Genomic DNA, 19,406 nt, shown 5'->3' on the forward strand with positions numbered 1-19,406 from the left:
AACACGAGCTCCACAGCACCATATTGGCAACACTGAAGCCTGGGAAGTTTGGTATCAAACTTCTCAGCACATTGAACCCACACTGATGCCAGTGTAGGATTTAATGTACTAAGCACCCCAGAGGGCATCTTAGAAGATGCCCCCTTACAGCTAACTTGCAATCCACGTCTGCTCTGAGGCTGCCCAGGCTGCCACACAGCAGACACGTTGCTGGACCCCTGGGTGGGAGAGCCCCTGCTCTCCCGGGCCTGCAACAATGCACATCCTGGGTGAGGTGAGAAATCTCCTCCCCCAGGATGAGCAAAGGGAAGCTTCAAAGGCCTGCCGCCAGTTGGAGTTTCCCCAGGCCACTGCAACCCCCCACTCTGGCGGGAAGCTTGGCCGGAAACCCCATACAAGGACAGGGGATGTGCCAGCCTGCCCACCCCACCCCTCAGGTGGGGGAGGCGAGGTGAAGCACATCTCCGGGCTCTCGCCATCTTGGAGATGGGAGGCCCTACCCTATCAGGATTAGGCTACTGCCCCCCTCCCACAGGAGAGAGGCAGGATAGGGGGTGTACCCACCCCAGGACAAGGACCCATTGGTCCCTGGCCTTCACCTACCTGTAACGCCCCTAAATCTAGTATTTAGGGGCCCCCTGAACCTTCCTTCCTCAGATTCCAGATAGAAAAACGACAAGAAGAGCAAGAAGAACAAAGACCTGCCCTGCAGCTGCTAAAAAGAGAAGAAGACACCAACTGCTTTGGCCCCAGCCCTACCGGCCTGTCGACTCTCGAACCTGCACCAGCGCGGCATCCCACGTGGCCAGCAACCTCACCAACCCCGGAGGACCTGGCTACCCTTTAGCTCTAAGACCCTGGGATTCCCACGAGTAGAGGCTCTACTCAAGAAACCTACCTGCTATCCCTGGCACCAGCCCGGGACCGCGGACCCAACACACTCTGCACCAGCCAAGCCTGGCCAGTGCCGGAGTGGACAAAGACCCTGAGGACGACCCCACGGCGACTGTGACCCCGAGTCCGGCACCCAAGGACCCCCCTCGACATCCCGGAAGAAGCCTGCAGCCTCAGAACCAAGTGCCACCCCAACCGCGATCAACCAGAGGGTAAGATTCCCGACGTCAAAAGGCACCCCTGCACCCGGCGCCCTGCGACCCCCTGTGACCAATCCCGGGGTACCCACCTAACCTACAACTACCCAACTTACCTCTCGAAGTGGTGGTGGCACCTGAAACATCCTCGTCCCCGAGCCTGCAGCCTCTTTCCAAACCGGAACATTCCCATTGATTTCCATTGAGCGCCCTAAGGCTCAAAAGCACCCTGCACCCAGCCGCCCGAGTGGCCCTGGCAGTGCCCTCTCTACTCTAACCTACTTCCCCACTTGCCCTGAGTAAGTGACCAGGAGCCCAGCTCCCACAGCCGCGTGGCTTGCCAGACCGCAGCCACCAACCAAGGCCCCCCTATCCCTCATAGGATAACATTGGGCCCAACTCTCTCTGCACCCGGCCGTCCTGAAACCGCTGAGGGTGAACCAACTGTACTTACCTGACACTGGGGGACCCCTGAGTCCATGCCCGGAATTTCAACACTACCAGTCGAGTACTTACCCTTAAACCGCTAACTTCATTTTTCTCATAGGGTAACATTGACTGGCTTTTTCTTCAAAAAATCTTCTAAGTGTGAACTTTACAAAACTGCAAAAATTCACCAAAAATCAGCCAAGTGACAAAAACGAATTTACTCACCTGCTCCTAGGTGAGCTCCCAGTGCTGGATCTTGGTGCCCAGCCCTGACTCTGAAAAGTGTTCACAACTATATTTACTTCTAACTCATTTTTCTCCCATAGGAAACCATTGTCTGCTTTTCTGTGAAATTTCTTCTAAGTGTCTACTTTTGCAAATTTGAAATATTCTTTTAAAATCGTACCATTTCTGCAAACGAAATTACTTACCTGCTTTTGATAAGGACCCCAGTCCTGGGTCTAGGCACCCAGTCCTGGATTACTAAAGTAACGATAAAGTACTCTACCTGCAATTTGAAATTCTTGCCATAGAGATCCATTGAATGTTTTCTGTGAAATATTTTCTAAGTGCTAACTTTTGAAATAGCTAAATATTATTTAAAAATCCTTACAGTTATTAAGTCGACTTTCATCACTTGATTCTGAATACTGACCCCAGGCTGGTTCTAGGATCCAGACCTGGAATTCCAAAAGTAATCTGAAAAGTAATTTATTACAAATAACCTAAATTTACCATTGAGCTCAATGCATTGTTATGTTTAGGAAATAGGATTGTTTATTGCAACCAACTGTAACTGTTTACACAAATTTATTGCTTGAAACAAAAGTATTTATATTCAACCTCTCATTCTGAGAAAGTATATTTTTACCCCCTTTGTGGTTCTAAAAATAAAAGCATATATTTTATATATACAAATCATTGGCCTAGAGTTCAGTTATTGAGTGTGTGAAACCATTTGCTGACTGAGTGTGTACAATAAATGCTTTACACTGTCCTCTGGTACTGCCTTACTGCTCGACCAAGCTACCACTTTTGAGAGTAAGGTCATACCTAACTTTGACCTCCATCAGCCTCTGGGGGACTGTGGACTCTGTACACCCTGTACCTATTAGGGAACAGTATATACAGAGCCACTTTCTCACAAGAAGGAGGCCAGGTCCCGTGTGAATTCAAAGAAGCCATCATAATCTCATTCGTTAAAAAAGATAAAAATCCTGATGACAAACTCATATCGGCCTATAAGTCTTTTAAATTCCGAATATAAATTATGAATGAAAGTCTGGGCCGATCGCTTATTACCAGCCGCTCAGGAGGTCATACATAGAGACCAAACGGGTTTTATTGCGGGTAGATCAATGGCTGCTAATACCCAATTTTTAATACACGCATTGGAGTATTTTAATATAAACCATATCCCCGCAAGTATAATAATGGTCGATGCGGAAAAGGCCTTCGACCTTGTAAATTGGAAAACTTTATTTTTTACTCTAGTTCAATTTGGTTTCCCCCTTAATGTGGTAGAAATGTTAAACAATATCTATCAGGATGCCACAGCTAAACTTGTAATAAATGCTACCTGCGCAGGAATGATACGAATTAAGCGGGGACAAGAGCAATGCTGCTATCCATCCCCCAATTTCAGATATGCCCAAACTTAAGTTATTTGCCGATGATATTTTATATCTGGCCCCTAATAGGATAAATTTCGAGGTGGTCTTGGGTGAATTCTCTCAGTTTGAAAAAATAGGTGGCTATAAAATCAATGCAAACAAAACTGAAGTTCTTGCCTTGAACAAGGATATCGATATATTCCCCAACTCTTTAAAACCACAGGCAGCCAGGACTAATCCCATAAGATATCTCGGGATCTATGTCTCCTCACAGTTTTCCCAACTTTATGATCTAAATTATTTAAGAATGAAGATAAAAATAACTAAATTACTGGATCAATGGTCACGTCTTCCATTATCGATAGTTGGGCGAGTATCTCTGATTAATTTGTCGATACTTCCCCTTTTGATTTTTTTTATTCTCGAACCTCCCCATTAAAATTAATCAGGTATTTTTTAGGGCAATATACGCTTTTTAGGCAATTTATATGGGAGAAGAAAGACGCCCCCAACCCCCCCCCCCCCCCCCCCGAGTTAAACTGAACATCTTACAACTACCAATAGATTGGGTTTAACCCAATTGAGACATTTTATAATACAGAATAGACCAATTTCCTGGCAGGAAATATTGGCCAGGTTAGGGGCTCGTCAGAAACCGGCTTATTTTGAATACCTCCGCTTAGTCTCCTGGTTGAGAAGTTATGGAGGTATAAATGAATCTCCCAACCAGCTGTCAACTGCCCTTTATGGAGCTAAACTACGAGGGATAGGCAACTGGTATAAGCTGATTCATAAACAACTGCATCCTCCCATAATCCAGAAACATCTGGAAAAAATACTTCGGGGGACTGACTGCAGTTTATCCGAGAGAGAGTGGGAGTGGGTCAGCCACTCTGGTGGCAGAGCACGCCGTGCCGCCAATTACAAGAGGATGGCCTTTCTTTCCAGGTGGCTGGCCTATTTGACACCCTCTACCTTGAGCAAAAGGTTTCCCGATATCGAAGATAGGTGTTTGATGCGCTAAACTTGGGGAAGGCGGATGGCATCATACATTTTGTGTGCCCCGGTCTGAGGCCTTTTTGGGAAGCCATCTTTTTGGACATCGAGCGTGCAATCGGGAGTACCGTTCCGATTGCAGCTGAGACTATTATTTGGCTACTGCAAGGGAGACTTACAATTATCTAACCCAGAAAGAGTTTTTATTGCCTGTGCGGTAGCCCGTTCTTTAATCTTGCAAAATTGGAGATCAAATGAAGCCCCCTCCCATTTGAAATGGATTAATAAAATGAAAAGGGTTAAAAAATTCGAGGAGGCCTATGCTAGGAGGGTTGGAGCCATAAAAAAATATGAGCGAAATTGGAAGTTTTTTGAAAAATTGGAGAAGACTTAATAGTAAAATCCAATTTTGGAAGTGATGTATCTAGCGGTCCTCTCCATTTCCGATCCGCTCGTTGAAACTCTATTTCCCCCCCCCCCCTTTTTTTTTCTTCCCAATAATGCATTGGCACTTTGTTCGGCAACTGTTTTTAAAAGCATTGGTAGTGGTGAACTCGCTTAAATTAGCTTTTTATTGTGGTTACCATGATGTTGAATTCTTTTGACTACAATTCACTTGTAATCCGCCTTGTCTTGCACTTTAATGGTTTAAAGTACTTTATTTTGCACTTGGCATATTGCACTCTCATCCTGAAGTGATTTACAATTTTGATGGGTCTCCTTCGGGAACGTATTCAGCACTTTATAGATTTTATACCACTGAAGTGGCGATATTTCTAAATGTATGCTTCTATATTGACCATTAGTTGTCAACGAAGAAAAAAAAAAATAGAGAAAAAAAGAATAATTTATCACAATACTACTGCTATTACTTATGCTTAGCACTCGCACTTTAGTGGTTTTCCCCGTATATGTACTCCTGCTGTTATATACTAGGTACATTGTACTTTCCACAAGTGTTTCTCTTTCATTGCACTTTACACTTTTAAGCCATATTATCTATGTAACGAACGCTAATTGTACTCTGCAATGTCTCGTTTTATCAACCTCTTGCTCTGCTCAATAAATTAAAAAAAAAAATTAAAAAAGTTACATCTTCCAACCAGCAAAAGATGTAAACATTCCCACCTCTGCAGTTTCACACTGACAAGCATGGCACCCCAGTTAACCTTAACTAATTCTCTTAGACAAGTTCTAATCCTAATCCCCAAATATGTCACCTCCGATTATTCTAGGATCGTGATTACTGGTTTGGGACAAACAAATGATCAGTGTTTCCAAAAACCCAGAGTTTGTAGCTGGATACGGAAACAAACTTGTGTGAAAGTTGCTCAATTTCAGGCATAGCTACTGCAGGGTCAGATGTTAAGACCGCAATGTCCTCCACGTAAGTCAAGACTCCAAATTGCTCCTCTGGAAATAGGTTTGATCATAGAGCTCCGCTCCAACATATTTAAAAAAGGATTGAGATAAGGCAAACAGTGGGGAGCAGGGACATCCCCATCTCATACCTCTAGTAATACATATTGGTTCAGATTCTAGGCCCATTCTCAAGCAGTGGGAGAAAGGTACAAAACCTGAATAGATTTAACAAAGCTGGGGACAAACCCTAGCGGTTTTAAAACCAACCACAGAAAGTCCCCAGGCAACCCAGTCAAAAGCCTTTCGGCAAATAAAACCAAACTAAACAAGCTGCCTTGAACATTTGCCATTTCAAGCAGGGTTACAACCCTATTAATATGATTAACTGTACCCCCAGTGGGTATAAACCCATGTTTTTTTAAAACTAAACAAGGAGATGAGCTTGGCCAGTCGGGTCGCCAAGATTTTGGCGTAGAGTTTCCCACTGCAGTTTAATAAAGATAAAACCGCTACAAGTGATGGACAGAGCAACGTCTTCATGGTAACTTCACATCCACCATTTTCAAAACCCAAGCAGCCAAGAAGGTTATTTAACCTGATTCAGCTAAACCCTCTGTTGATGACTACAGGAACACTAAATAGTGTTGAGGAATGGGGAAGTGGGGGACATAGAACCGTTGATGTACAAATTTTGCCTATCAAACTTCAGGAGATGGGAGTTCTGTAGGTGCTTCCAAGTGAAGCTTGGGATTGAGCAGCTGAGTGGGTGTTGGTCACCAGTGCTCGGGAGGGGGCACACTAGTCTATTTCACAGTTCAATGATGTGCCCTCTGGTCTTCTGAAGACTGCTGCCCAGTCTCCACTGGATGCCCCTTTAGTTGGTAGTAAGGGGGGGGGACTGATCAGTACCTTCAAAAAAGGACACACAAAGGAGGAGCCAAGATGGCGACCGGGACGGCAGCGTAGATTCCCGGCTCCGTGAACCTCCGCATCCCGCACGGATATCCTGCATGAGATCCTTATTCTGCGCTACGAGATCGTGTTCGTAAACGAAAGTGGCAACCGATCGTGTGACCCTGAGGTTTCTGACTGCCGTACCGCCGGAGAAATCAGCGGTTGAACTTTGCGGCCCGTGCGGTCCCGAAGCCGGGACCTCGAGTGGACGCCTTGGCCGGGCGGCAGTTTAACAACAGCGGCCTGTGGTGACTGGGTGGAGTCGGTCCGCCGGAGTGGTGCTCCCCTCGGCCTGCATTTTGCTGTGGTCGCTCCCCCCTGCTGAGCGCTGCGGACCGAGGACATGCCCAGGTGTGCAATTCTCGGATTCTGTGGTGTTTGCCCCTGCCTTTGACGGTGAGCTGCCCGGACGCCGTCCCTGGCTCGCCCTGATCCTTGCGGGCTGCTCCCGGCTTTTCGCGGGAGCTGGTCCGTGGCGGAGACGACTATTGCCCGTGACCGCGCAACGGCTGAATCTGTGCCTGCCCCGGGATCCCTGTCTTCAGCGACGTGGACCTTGAGGCGTTGGTCCCGGGGTCCTGGCCCCAATACGAGTCGGGCCTTCCCAGCGGCCATTTTGTCACTATGCAGCCTACCATCCTGTCCGCTGGGACGCAGCGGGACTGGGGGTGTGTGACGGTCGGGAGTGTGGCAGAGCGATCGGAGAGAGCTGCTCTGGGGTACGGCGACCTCCTGGAGGCCCTTGGTACCCTTCATTACTCCTTGGCTCATGGCGCCGGGGTCCTGGGGAGGAAGCTAGATGGTGTGGTATCAGCGTTGGGACAGTGGCGGCAGGCTGGTCCACAAGTACACAGTGACTTTCCACACTGCACACAGGCGGAAGATGTTGCGGCCCCCCCCGCGATTAGTGTACAGCCGGACACTCCGGACAGTATGCTACCGTGTGGTCGGCTAACTGTGGACTTGATCTGCTCCGGAGGTATTGGACCTGAGCGGAAGATGGTGGCCTTGTCCCGTGCGCGGTCTCCGGCGGCCCAGGGACGATTCCAGCAACGTGTGTCTCATTTGACTGCTTCAGCCTGTCTGGACCTTGTGTGCAGTGCAGATCCTGGGGCAGCACTGGAAAAGACGCCCCCCCATGAAGCGGTCCGTGCTGATGCTCAGAGACTTCCACCCCACCTGTGTGCGTCGCTTCCCGATTGTTTTTGGACACTCCTGTACCTTGGGACATCGGACATGGTGCTGGGTCGAGGGGCAGGCATGGGCAGAATCGCAAAGAGCGGTCAAGGCTGAGGCCGATCCTTCGGGAGTGGTCACCTAGTAGACAGGCGGACTCATGGTTGCGTGCTCTCATGGTTATTCGCATAGTTGGTGCATAATGCTCCCCACTCTTCCCCCCCTTTTTTTTGATATGATCAACTTGGTGTTGCTAATCGTTTGCTGTGGGGAGACTTCACCGTGCGGGAGGGAGAAGCCGGGGGTATGTTTTGAAGGCCCTCCTCCAGTTTATTACATTCCCTCCGCCCCCCCGTCTGGGGGGGCTCTTTCTTACTCCTTTTTTCCCTGTCTCTTCTATATTTCGGGTCTAGTTCCAGGGCGACAGGCACACTGCTGGGGGGTGGGGCCATACTCATTCGCAGAGGTGCAGGGTGGGGGGATGGGGGAGGGGACTCTTTAGTCTATCTCTTTTTCCATGGCCTCCCTTTTCTTCTCTGTTTCTTTTTGCTTGTTTTTCTGGGATCAGCGCGGTACACCTCTTATTGTGAATCGTTTGCTCTTAATGTGTGCCACAGTTTCCGGGGGGTTCGCTGGGCTTTAGGTACGGGGACCTGTAGGCGCAACTATCTTTGATATTTCTCCCCATCCGTACTTTCCCGTGTCTGCGCCATTGATTCAATGTATTGCTGCTTGCTGCTTACGTCTCTTATCCTTGCCCCTTATCGCTGTTGGGAAATTGTTCGGCACCTGATCCTACTGTTTTGTTTTATTATAAAATGAAAAACCCTTTCTCTTCTGGTGTCCTACTTGTGCGGCTCATTGGCCGGACTATATTGTATGGTAGACTTTGCTCTCCGAGGTGCCGCCTGTGTTTACATTTGCCTTTATTGTTCTGATTGCTTGGCGGCCGGCCCCGGGGGGTTGTAGGCCCATACGTGTAAATGATTGAAACGTCAATAAAGGTTTAAAAAAAAAAAAAAAAAAAGACACACAAGGAACTAGTGGCTTATTGGATACAGGATTACATTTACAGTAAAGAAAGCACATTTACATGGGAATGATTTTATGCCATCTTAATACTGTACAAAGGCCTGTGCTGTGGCCTCAGCCAGCAGACAATACTGAAAACCATTAGTAAAGTTTCAGCTATGGTGCACCTGTGATGTGTTGAAAGCAGGGATTTGGTGCTGCATGTAATGTGCTCCATTGTGTGATTTATATTAATGAAGTACAAAGTCTCACATACAAGAGCCCCTGAGCCTACAGAGGCCCAGAGTGCTAAACCAATCACCTGAAATAAGAAATGTATAAACAGCATCTGGCTGATCGGAAGGGGGGGGGGGGCAAGGGAGAAAGCAGTTAAGAAAATGTACACTTGGGTGATCAAGAACAGGGAAGTCCGAAAAAACGGTTACTGATAAAATAAAGTTTTAGCTGTCGATAATTCGGTTTAACATTTTGCTCTGAATGTGTCCAAATATCATGGTCATGTAGATCAGTATAGTCACTTAACAAAACAAGTGTGTAGCATCCAACATTTGTCCCAAACAGTAACCAATGTACTGTGCATGCTTAACCAGGGTTGTATTTAAGATTGCTTGAAAGTATGTCAAGCAATAGTAGGTGTAAAAAAAGGTACTAAAAGCCTCTTTTCTGAAAAACTGGATATCTTGGAATTTTAACTACAAAGCCAATGAAAAGCAACATTTTAAGTGCTAAATCTTATTTTGAAAAGAGATTTTGATTAAACATTAAATCAAAACAAATATGGTCTGATTACCTTAATCGCTTTAACCAGCTTCAATGCAGGAATCACTTTAGCAGGAATCACTTTAGCAGGAACAAGAGACTGGAGTGGAACAGATTTGGTTTCCTGACAAAGCCCAGCCATGCAGCATACAGCAGATGGTTTCTGTGGAAACAGAAGGCTTGTTAACCAGACAAAAAGCTGGTATTACAATAGCGGATACTTTCGATGAAACACCACTAAATAATATCAGACACTTCTATATGCAGCAAAGTCTTTAAGGGTAATTTTGAATGGTTGCCTAATCATACCATAAGACAGCTGCAGAATGAACTCTTTCCAGTCTTTTTGGCCACAATGGATCATGGATGGTAGATTGATGAATAGCTCCACACAAGGTGCAACAGCACTTTGTGAAATCTATGCATTCAAGAATTTGCTTGCATCCGGAACTCACTACACCGATAACTCTGCTTCCATCTCATCAGGTCTGTTACAATTGTACTCCAGAGGCTGAAACTAAGCCTCCGTTTTCCCCATTTGTTTGAGTGGGTCTTTCAAAATGTCCTACATGCTATTGGGTAAGTGCGTTTTATGTCCCTCCTTTTCCCTGGTTGGGAAGCCTATGGCTATTGGCCCCTTTACTGGTATGAAAGCTTTTTTTGGGGGTTTGTCGTTTAGCGGGGATCTTTAGGTCTCGCCTAGCGTTACAGGGCAAGCGCTGCTCGCTTTGCGAGGCATGCAGTATACACTATAGCAGGGAAGCTTCATGGGAGCTCCGCCCATCTTTTTGATAGGCTTCGGTCCTAAATGATGCCTTCCCATTGGTTCTAGCCTAGTTAGTCCTGCCTTATGACGAGCATGTCGTCATTTGTGTCCTTCCATGGCTACTGGCCCCTTCACTATACAGACTAGTTTTATCCCCCCCTCCCCCCAGTCCAATGTCTTCGCCGGCCCCTCCACCCCCCCCACCCTCGTGCTAGTCACCCGCACACATTGCAGGAAATCACTTCCTTGTGCAATTTTTCAACCAGAAATAAATGAACACTCCAATAGTCTGATAGAACATCGCTAGGCATTGATGGAAAACAATTAACCAGTTGTTGCTAGACCTCTGAATCAGGAATACTTCAACTTTATTTCCGGTAGGAAAAGTGTGCAAGGAACGCTCTAGTAGTATGATAGAACATCGCTGGGCATTGATGGAAAAACATAGTTTAAACAAAAGATGAACTTTTTCCTCACCTTAATATGGTCTTATAAGGTGTTCAAAGATGGCTACCAGTTTAACTTCCTGTCACTTGTCGGTTTCCTAGCGGCGTCTGACCCGCACTCCTACCCGTACTTCCTGTCTATAGGGCAAGGAGGGGAAGTGAATTGCCTGCTGCATGGGACTAGGAGAGAGGTCGGAATCGGAGGAGGAGATACCCAAGGAGGAGTAGGCGTCCGAGACAAACCGATCAGCTCACCCAAATTTGCTCTGCTCTAGTGAGTTCTGATCTAATCATGGCTTCCCAGAACATGGACCCCGCCGCTGCCACCAACTCCGCCACTGCCCGCAAGGGAACTGAGCCTGGGTCCAGCACCGCAAGTAGGGGCTCCATCGGCAAGAGGTAAAAGGATCTGGGGGGTTAGCAGTGGAAGTTTATCCATGGTTTTTGGTATGCTGAGTGAGAGTCCTGTAAGTGGGGACTATGTTAAGGGCTGTAAGGAGGGGCTAGGTTGAGTTTGCCGCAGTACTTCAAACAGAAAAATAGAAGTGCAGGTACTCTATACCAGAGTACATGCTAGTTTGAGAAGTGCCGGTTCTCTCAGATTAAAAGTAATGAGTCTCGAGAAGTGCAGCTACACAAAATAAAAAAAAAGTGCTGGTCCTCCGTACCAGACAGTACTGGCCCATTTTAAAGCACTGGCTGCAAGTAAAGGGTCGGCTGTGACTCACCCATGTCAGAGGTGGAGTTATATCATACACATCTACAGTTTTTGTCCAGCTGCTGAGTTTGTGGCGAAGTGTGAGTCCTGGTTATGTAGTGGTGAGAAGTTTTCAAAGCTGCGTGGACATGAGTGACTGAAGAACGAGGGGATGCTTTAAAACCGTAAAGTTGTGTGGTACTCCGGGGAGCAGCGAGGCAGATGACCAAGAGTTACCAAAGAGGTAGAGGTCAAGAAACTGCAAAGATGTGACTGGGGAATAGGGTGTTTGGTCGTTGACCATTGTGAGGGTGGTGGGAATGTTGCACTAAACACTCATCTGAGGTGTAGCTACTCTGCAAGTTCTAGAGAAAAGGTAAATTGTATTCCAGTTTAAGTATTTTTGGGAGTAGGAGATGAGCTTTCTGAAAGCTGGAGATTTGTTTTTGATTGTATTTAAAGGCATTCATAAAAAGTATTACACGTTTAATTCTAACTGTCCTGGGCAGTTACTGCAGAATTGGAGCCTTTTTTTCTGCCACTTTCCAGCAGACAGCCAGTAGAAATGATCAAAGAGTAAGTAACCGTGACTAGTACCAAGTACAGGGAGTTGAGGGGGCAGCTAGCAGCACATGTTCACTCTGAAGTATTCACTTATGACAACGGTTACTCCGAGGTTGTTGGTGTGGGGCAGGCTTAGGCAGCTTGATTATAAGTGTGTTTGTGTATGCTGCCCAGCTGGAGTTACTCAGTCATCTAGTTGTGGGATTGTTCTGACCCCTGTAATTTAAAGTGAAACACGGACGCAGAAGGACTACGTGGCACTGGATGATGGAGAGACCCCCCTAGCAGTGGCCAGAAACCTAGAAACCCGGCCAGTGGGTTCACTGTGATGCAGAATAGGGCTTTTACTAGGTTGCTAATTTCATTAGTGGAGAGATCCTTGCGCCTGGGGATAGCAACAGCGCGAGCCTTCAACGGACGGCAAAGCGGGGTATGGGAGGAGGTGCCGGCCTAAGAAGAAGCCGCGTGTGAAGAGCAGTCTTACCCGGTGTATGCCCGAACCGCTGCCATGGAGGCCAAATAAAACCTGCAGTTGGTCTACCAGGCCGTGCAGATGCTGTACCACGACCCCAAACCCAGTGGGAGAGCTTTAATAAAAAAAAATAAAAAAAAGTGGAGCTCTGGGGGTTGGGACCCTTGTACAAGTTTTTTAAAGGAAAGGACACTTCTGTAGAGTTTTTACGAGCATGTCACATCCCATATGTTGGCAGCACATTGAATTAAGGGAGACCCATGTGAAACTAGGCAAGTGATAGGGGGCTGTTTTGGGTGTGAAGTTGAACGTGCCGGCATCTTGGAAAGTTTTAGTGTGAGAGGTTCGGGAAGTTCATCAGGACAGGCCCTAAAGAGCCAACTCTAGGGAAAATATATAGTCTAGGTCACAGGCAAGGCACAAGGATCAGGATGCTGAGGCTCTTAAGCCAATAATATTACTTTATTTTAAGATATGGACTTGAATCAGCCAATAAGTTAATGTCAGTTCTGAAGGGTTGGCAGTCACAGGGCAGTGTAGGAGGAGAGTTGCATCTATAACGAATAGTTAATTTTTCCCGTTGTCATAGTTGGTCAGAAAGGAATCTTATAACGCCATTGATAATGGACAAAAATTGACATGATCTAGAAATCGCGTATGAGGATTCTTCCTAAAACACTGCGTGGTTCGAAAATCTTGAGATTCTCTGCATGACTGATTCAGAAATGCCATATTTATTTTATCTTCATTTAGAGTAGAGGTGGACGTGGCTAAAAATTAACAGACAGCCGACGTTCGGATCTTAGAGACCGTGAACGAGCTGGGCCCTGACAAAATGTGCTATGTTAAATCATACAGCAAACACCAGCCAGAAGCCTGACTAAGCAGTACTGTGTAAATATTTTGTTGTATTTTCTCCTATAAGTAACTGCAAATTAAATAATTGATCTAACTACACACTTAGTTGAGAAACAGTTGATATCTTCGATAACCATTGTTTACATTCAAACACGTTTTAATCGCTGGTCAAAGAATGTTCCACTTTTATCCGTGAATTGCAGGGTTAGAGCGATCATACTAGAAAAGATAAGTGAGAAACAATTAACACAGATCTCTGTAGTAAGTGCTTTAACCTACAGGTCTATTCTAGTGCCTAGAATGTGTAGTCAGTATGTCTTATGCATTCCCCATATGCATTCCTCATTGAGCTGTCTTATTGGGATTTGAATTTATGTCCTGCACGATATGAAGACATTTCTGAATAAGTGCATTCACTCGCCACAGTTTGAGTGGGCTAACAGGGTCGTATTGGGATCACAATAGGGCACTTCTTAAAGTGGCCCAATTTCCCGGATCGTACCATGTTAAAGAACAGTGGTTGTTTCAGCACCCAGGCTAATGTGCTGCATAGCTAAATGCATAGAAGGTCCCAAAGGTGAAACCGATGGCATTGAAAATGCTGGTTAACAAAAGGTTTAAACAAACACTTCAGATAAAATCTAATCTATTCCCGACCTTTGTATATACACATGTACCCTGATAATGTGCCTTCAGTCTGCAAAATTGATTTTAATGTTTAACATTTGTTATCCATTTGCCTTACAACACAACTTATTCTATAATAGCTTGAGATCAGTCCCTGTTCAACAGACAAGCTATTCTTCTCTCAGACATATCCACCAACACAATGTGGGTGGGGACTGGGATTAGAGCGGCGACAAGTTTCTCTTGACCGACCAGTTACTCCTGAACTCAAGCTGAAACGGGCAAGTTGGTTCAGTAACCGTCCATCTCACACACTAGAGCAAGAGAACTGACTAATGCCAAGCCAATCCAATCTAAGGATCATGACAACTGCTACACAGTATCCAGCTTCTCGGCGTAGATGACGGGCATATGTCCTTTTGGGACAGGGCACCACCACATTGGTGTCTGAAGCGGAGAAGACTGAATGGAGTAAGCGCTACCACCCAGATAGGTCAACTAGGATTGGCGGGACCTCGCGCTCACAACCATGGAGTGGTAGGTAGGTACTCCTCCACCCACCACCACGTGTAGATAATTTGCACTTCGGTCCTGATGAAATGCAATGGATCATATGTGACCGTAATGCACGAAACAAGTCTACCACACTAAGTTGAGCTCAGCTCCACTGGACTAATTGAGCCAGAGAGCAGCCACTCTTAGTTTCTTTTAAGAAGGTGGATAACCACACTAATAAAAAAAAAATCATTTGGATTATCCAACCCTTTATCGTCACTCACGTCTACACGGTCTTTTAGGGCCCTCACACCCACAGCACAATACGTCAAGGAACAAAATATCTCCGCCAAAGAGCCAGTTTATGGGTGCCCGTTGGGTATTGCAGCGCCGACCAGACTAGGAGCAAGTCCATATGATGAAGCATGACACCTAGCTTGCAGAGTGTGAGGACTCCGAAAAGGAGTCTTCCCCTCCTCCAGCCTCTGTACTTCTTGTCCAACCTTGGGGGAACAGCATACTCTTCGTATTACAGATTGACTGGGCACGTGTGCTGGACCACATTAACAAGCCCTACCAGTCCCTCTTCTTTGCTAGGGAACTGCTACATGCCTCCCTTCAACACAACTTCTACTGGATTAAAGCTTTGTGCCAGGGGCAAGCGGGCTAGAGCTCCTTCCAGACCTTCCACTAGATCAAGAGCAGGATGGAGAAGTGGGGGCTGCTATAGAGATATATTAAGGGAGACCGAGGTGTATGGTTTAACAAACAAAATATTAAAAAGGGAGAGCAGGTATAAGTACCCAAGTATAAGTATGCGTACCTTGATATGCTCTAAAGGTTTCCCTGGCATATGCGTCACTACTAAATCACTTCTAAGAATCCACATGCAACAGGGTTCTCTAGTACCAATGTCAGATTTACTAATAGTGAAAAGACATCAAATACAGATGAGAGATTCAAGTCTTCGAAAACGTAGGTTCCAAAGAAGGAGCATGTTGAGCAGACCCAGTCACGTAGGAATTGTAAGCTCCAATACAGACTTCACTTAGGTTTCATCATTTCAATCAAGCACCACGACGGGTAGATCCTGTGAGGAAAATACAGATCTGGCCCCAGAGCCTTTGAACCTAGACCCCAAAATATACAGACAACACTTCCGCCTCACAGGCATAGTGCTGAAGGTAATCAGCTCACCCTTGAAACATTTAAGCACTTGAAAAAACTGCTGGCTGTAAGTAGGCACCATCATTCTGCATCCAATTTATTGGGGGTGGGGCTCAATTTGATGCTCGGCCATGCTCCAATGCAAGCCACAGGAGGTGGGAGAGAGCCATGCCTCATCTCAAATGCCAGTTACAAAACACTAGCAGTAACAAATTGAAACAGAGGCTTAGGGGATTAGTTCAAGATTGTGTGATCATGCATAAGCCCAGAGACTCATTTAATTCATATTTAAATATTCTGTACGCATGCAAGTACACCACAGTGGTAATCTTAGTCACAATAAAAATCCACTTCACATGGTCTTAGTCTCAAGCAGTGACCATACAATTAAAGCTCAAGCCTAGCGTAAAACATGCATTGTTAAATGGTGAGTTAAAGATGAACTCTTCTCCAATTAGTTCGCCAACAAATCTAGGAAAATGTTTTGAAAAGTCACCACAAAGCTGAACCTACCTGTTCTTGCTGCTCAGAGATTTTAATCAAGCAAGGAAAGAAAAGGATAGCAAAGTTAAGAAAAGATGAGTTTGGAGGTTCACAGAACAAAATCACAGAATGTAATCCAATTTCAGCTACAAACTAAAGTCCATCCAGTCGTCAAGAATTCACCCACTAGGTATACACAAAGAAGAATATAAGTTTAACAACGTGACCTAAAAATTTTACAATTAGGAAATTGCATAGGTGAGACCAGGTACTTACCATGGACATTGGTGTGCTGTACTCAAGACAGTTGGAGTGTCACTTGTTCTAGGCAAATGGGCAAGCACAACTGGTCAAAAAAGGAGGGGGTGCCCCAAAGTCACAAATGTCTGAAGATTAGTGCAAAGTAAGTCTCTTGTCATGTTCATAAAAAGTTTAGCTATAAGACCTAAACAGAAAAGGTCAATTTCCACCCAAAATTGTTCACTCATAGCAGGAAACTCCTAAACCAGATGGGATTTAGATAGGCCAGCTTTACACCTTGCCCACCGCATCATCCCGGTCTTCCATCACGTGTGGGAGACTCAAGAAGTCAGCCATAGATTCAGAGCTGCACCACCAGGTTCAGGCAAAGAGGACTCTGCATGCTGAAGATTGTGATCTCGGATTAAGTGGGAGAAATAATGGGACTGCAGTTGCAATTTTCTTAAGCCACAGGACTGCCCTGACCACCCCAGAAAATACAAGGAAGGAACAAGAGCTAAAGTAAAATTGGAGTACACAAGATACTAATCAAATGGGAAAGGCTATTGGATTAAAGTGATGTATCTTTGAATGTATGCATGACCAAAGTGTTGAAGCACTTTTTGGTGTCACCAAGAGTCTAGTGAAATCACTTGACTTTTGGAACTTAGCACAATTAGCACGCCCCCAAACTATTGCGCCATAAGGAGCAATTACTAAATACTTAGCACAATACATAGCTAATATCTTCCACTGGCTTCTGGCCAAGCTGTGCTACAAATCCAAACAATGCATCAACGACTCAAAAAGGAGATCCACACCAATTTTTTCAAAAAGAAGCTTTGCTGAAGATTTTTTTTTAAGACCAAGATCTTCATAAAAAGGTAAGTGCGTTTTTAAATAGAAATTCCTCAGTTTCAAAAGTGGACTCACTGCAATTTTCATTCTTTGAATACCACTTTGAGGCACAGGGGAAGCTGGGTGCAGAAGTCAAACTTGAAGATCGGGCCCAATGTTACCCAATGGAGATTGGGGTATTGAAGACATGCAGCTTGCAAGTAAAGCGGCTGCTGGGATCAAGCTTGAGGTTAAAACAAGCACGGGGCCAAAGGCAGCACCACACATACACCAACAGCAGCACAGGGGAGAACAGGTGCAGGGTACAAACAGTGTTGGGCGCCCAAAGTGAGTGAATAGAGAAACTGATTTGAAAACAGGCTGCAGGAGTCAAACTGGAGACTTCATGAGTGACACCAGAGGTAAGTTGGGAGGCTGTAGGGACAGTCAGGTGCAGAGGTTTCCTTTAATGTCTGGTTTCGGGGAGCCTTTGGATTCCCACTACAGGCATAATCATGGAGTCCTGAAAGGGTCAGACAACACTGGACTTAGATTCAGAATCGCTTGGGAGCGTTTTCTACATCAGTGGGGCCACCTGGACACAGGGGATTTGGAGGTCACTGGCTGTAGGACAGGCGTAGTTCTCTTTGCAGGGTCTTAGAAGCTGCAGACAGGCCGGTAGGGCTGGGCCAATTCAGTGGCCATAGATAATCTTCTCTGTACAGCATAGTGTTTGTCCTTAGGTCGGCAGGAACTCATTTTCAGATCTGAGGGAGCCTCCTCAATACTAAATTTAAGGACGTTTTAGGGAGAGTAGAAGGTAGGGACCAATGGGTCTTCCCAAATGGAGTGTCTACACTCACTATTATGCAGCCCTCCCGTGGGAAGGGGGGGGGCCATAGCCTAATAAGGCAAGTCCCACCATCTTCAAGATGGGGGTGGTGTAAGAAAGTGGCTCTGTATATACTGTTCCCAAATAGATAGTGTGCACAGAGTCCACAGTCCCCAGAGGTTTGGCAGAGGCTAAAGTTAGATATAACCTTTCTCTCTAAAGTGGTAGCTTGGTCGAGCAGTAAGGCAGTATCAGAGGACAGTGTAAAGCATTTGTTGTACACAGTCAGCGAATGGTCTCACACTCAACTGAACTCTAGGCCAATGGTTTGTATATAAAAATATGGTTGCTTTATTTTAGAACCAATAGGTATCAAAATAGACTCAGAATGAGATGCTTTAGTTAAATACTTTAATAGTCATTAGACTTTTGAATGCAATAGTTAGTTGTTGCAATAGGCAACACAATTTCAAACACAAAATACATTGAGCTCAATGGGAATTTCCAGTTAAATGCAATTGATTACTTTTTGGATAACTTTTCTTACCACAGGGGGCGTGGTTTGGACGCCGAGAGAGATGGCGGCTCGGTGATTCTCTCTGCCCGTGCGTGAAACGTATGAGGGCAGAGGAACGGGTCTCACCGCTCCTATCCAGCATCTGACGGTGGAAAAAGTGATCGGAATGTGAGGGGGCCTACGAGGCGAAGTTTGGAGGCTTTGCTGCTGAGAAGCGGCTCTGCCGCAGCCTTAAGTGATCCGCTCGATGACCGCGAGGGCAACGGCAGGCTACGGGACCGCGTGACTGGAGGTGTGTCGGCGGTCAGGGCGGTTGCCGGAGTGGATCGGACCCATGTGCGACTGATACCGGAGCTCAGCGGTTATGTGAGCAGGAGCGCATCGGTGATGAGGCAGAGGAGTTCGTAGCGCGATGGGAGGCCGTTGGTGCATATCGCACAGACAAGATGGCGGCTACCGCGACATAGACGGAGAGCCCTTGCGCTTTTGCTGCAGAGCCTGTGGGGTGTTTGGAGCCTACTGAGGTATCAGCCTACCGTGAGTGATGTGTGCCTTCTAGACCGTACACCGGTGCTGCTAGATGTCGGAATGTGAAGCTGGTTCTACCCCTTTCAGTCTGCCCGTGAAATGGTGGTTGTGTTTGTGTCGCCGTGGGAGCGTGCATGGAGTGGACGGCTCCCTCCAGGGTGGTACTAAGCCTGTAAGATCGAACCTGAAGCTCCACCTGTGGCGCGATCTGCTTTAATCATCTGGAGTTCTAGGAGCCTTACATGGGGTTATGGAGCTGTAAATGTCGCAGGCGCCACGTTGCGTGGGGTGAACCTTCATTACTGCTATCCTGCTGCTCTGGGCCTGCCTGGCTTCCCTGCTACCTTGTGATTCCACCTGAAATCTTTTGCCCTGCAACATGGTCCTCGTGTGTGGTAGCGCGACCATACCCTGTTCATCTTCGCTGATCTCCATGATGTGATCACGCGCCTCCGCGCTTAGAGG

General features: G+C 46.3%; 1 protein-coding gene across 1 annotated transcript in view; it reads right to left on the bottom strand.

The window, feature by feature from the left end:
• Positions 1-19,406, bottom strand: part of PSAP (prosaposin) — a 153,435-nt gene that overhangs the window by 76,235 nt on the left and 57,794 nt on the right. Inside the window, exon 8 of the mRNA XM_085603468.1 lies at positions 9,444-9,575. Within this exon, the coding sequence (XP_085459594.1) occupies positions 9,444-9,575 (132 nt within the window). The remainder of the gene's footprint in view (positions 1-9,443; positions 9,576-19,406) is intronic.

Source organism: Triturus cristatus, chromosome 1_2, assembly GCF_964204655.1.
Source record: "Triturus cristatus chromosome 1_2, aTriCri1.1, whole genome shotgun sequence".
Taxonomy (NCBI): domain Eukaryota; kingdom Metazoa; phylum Chordata; class Amphibia; order Caudata; family Salamandridae; genus Triturus; species Triturus cristatus.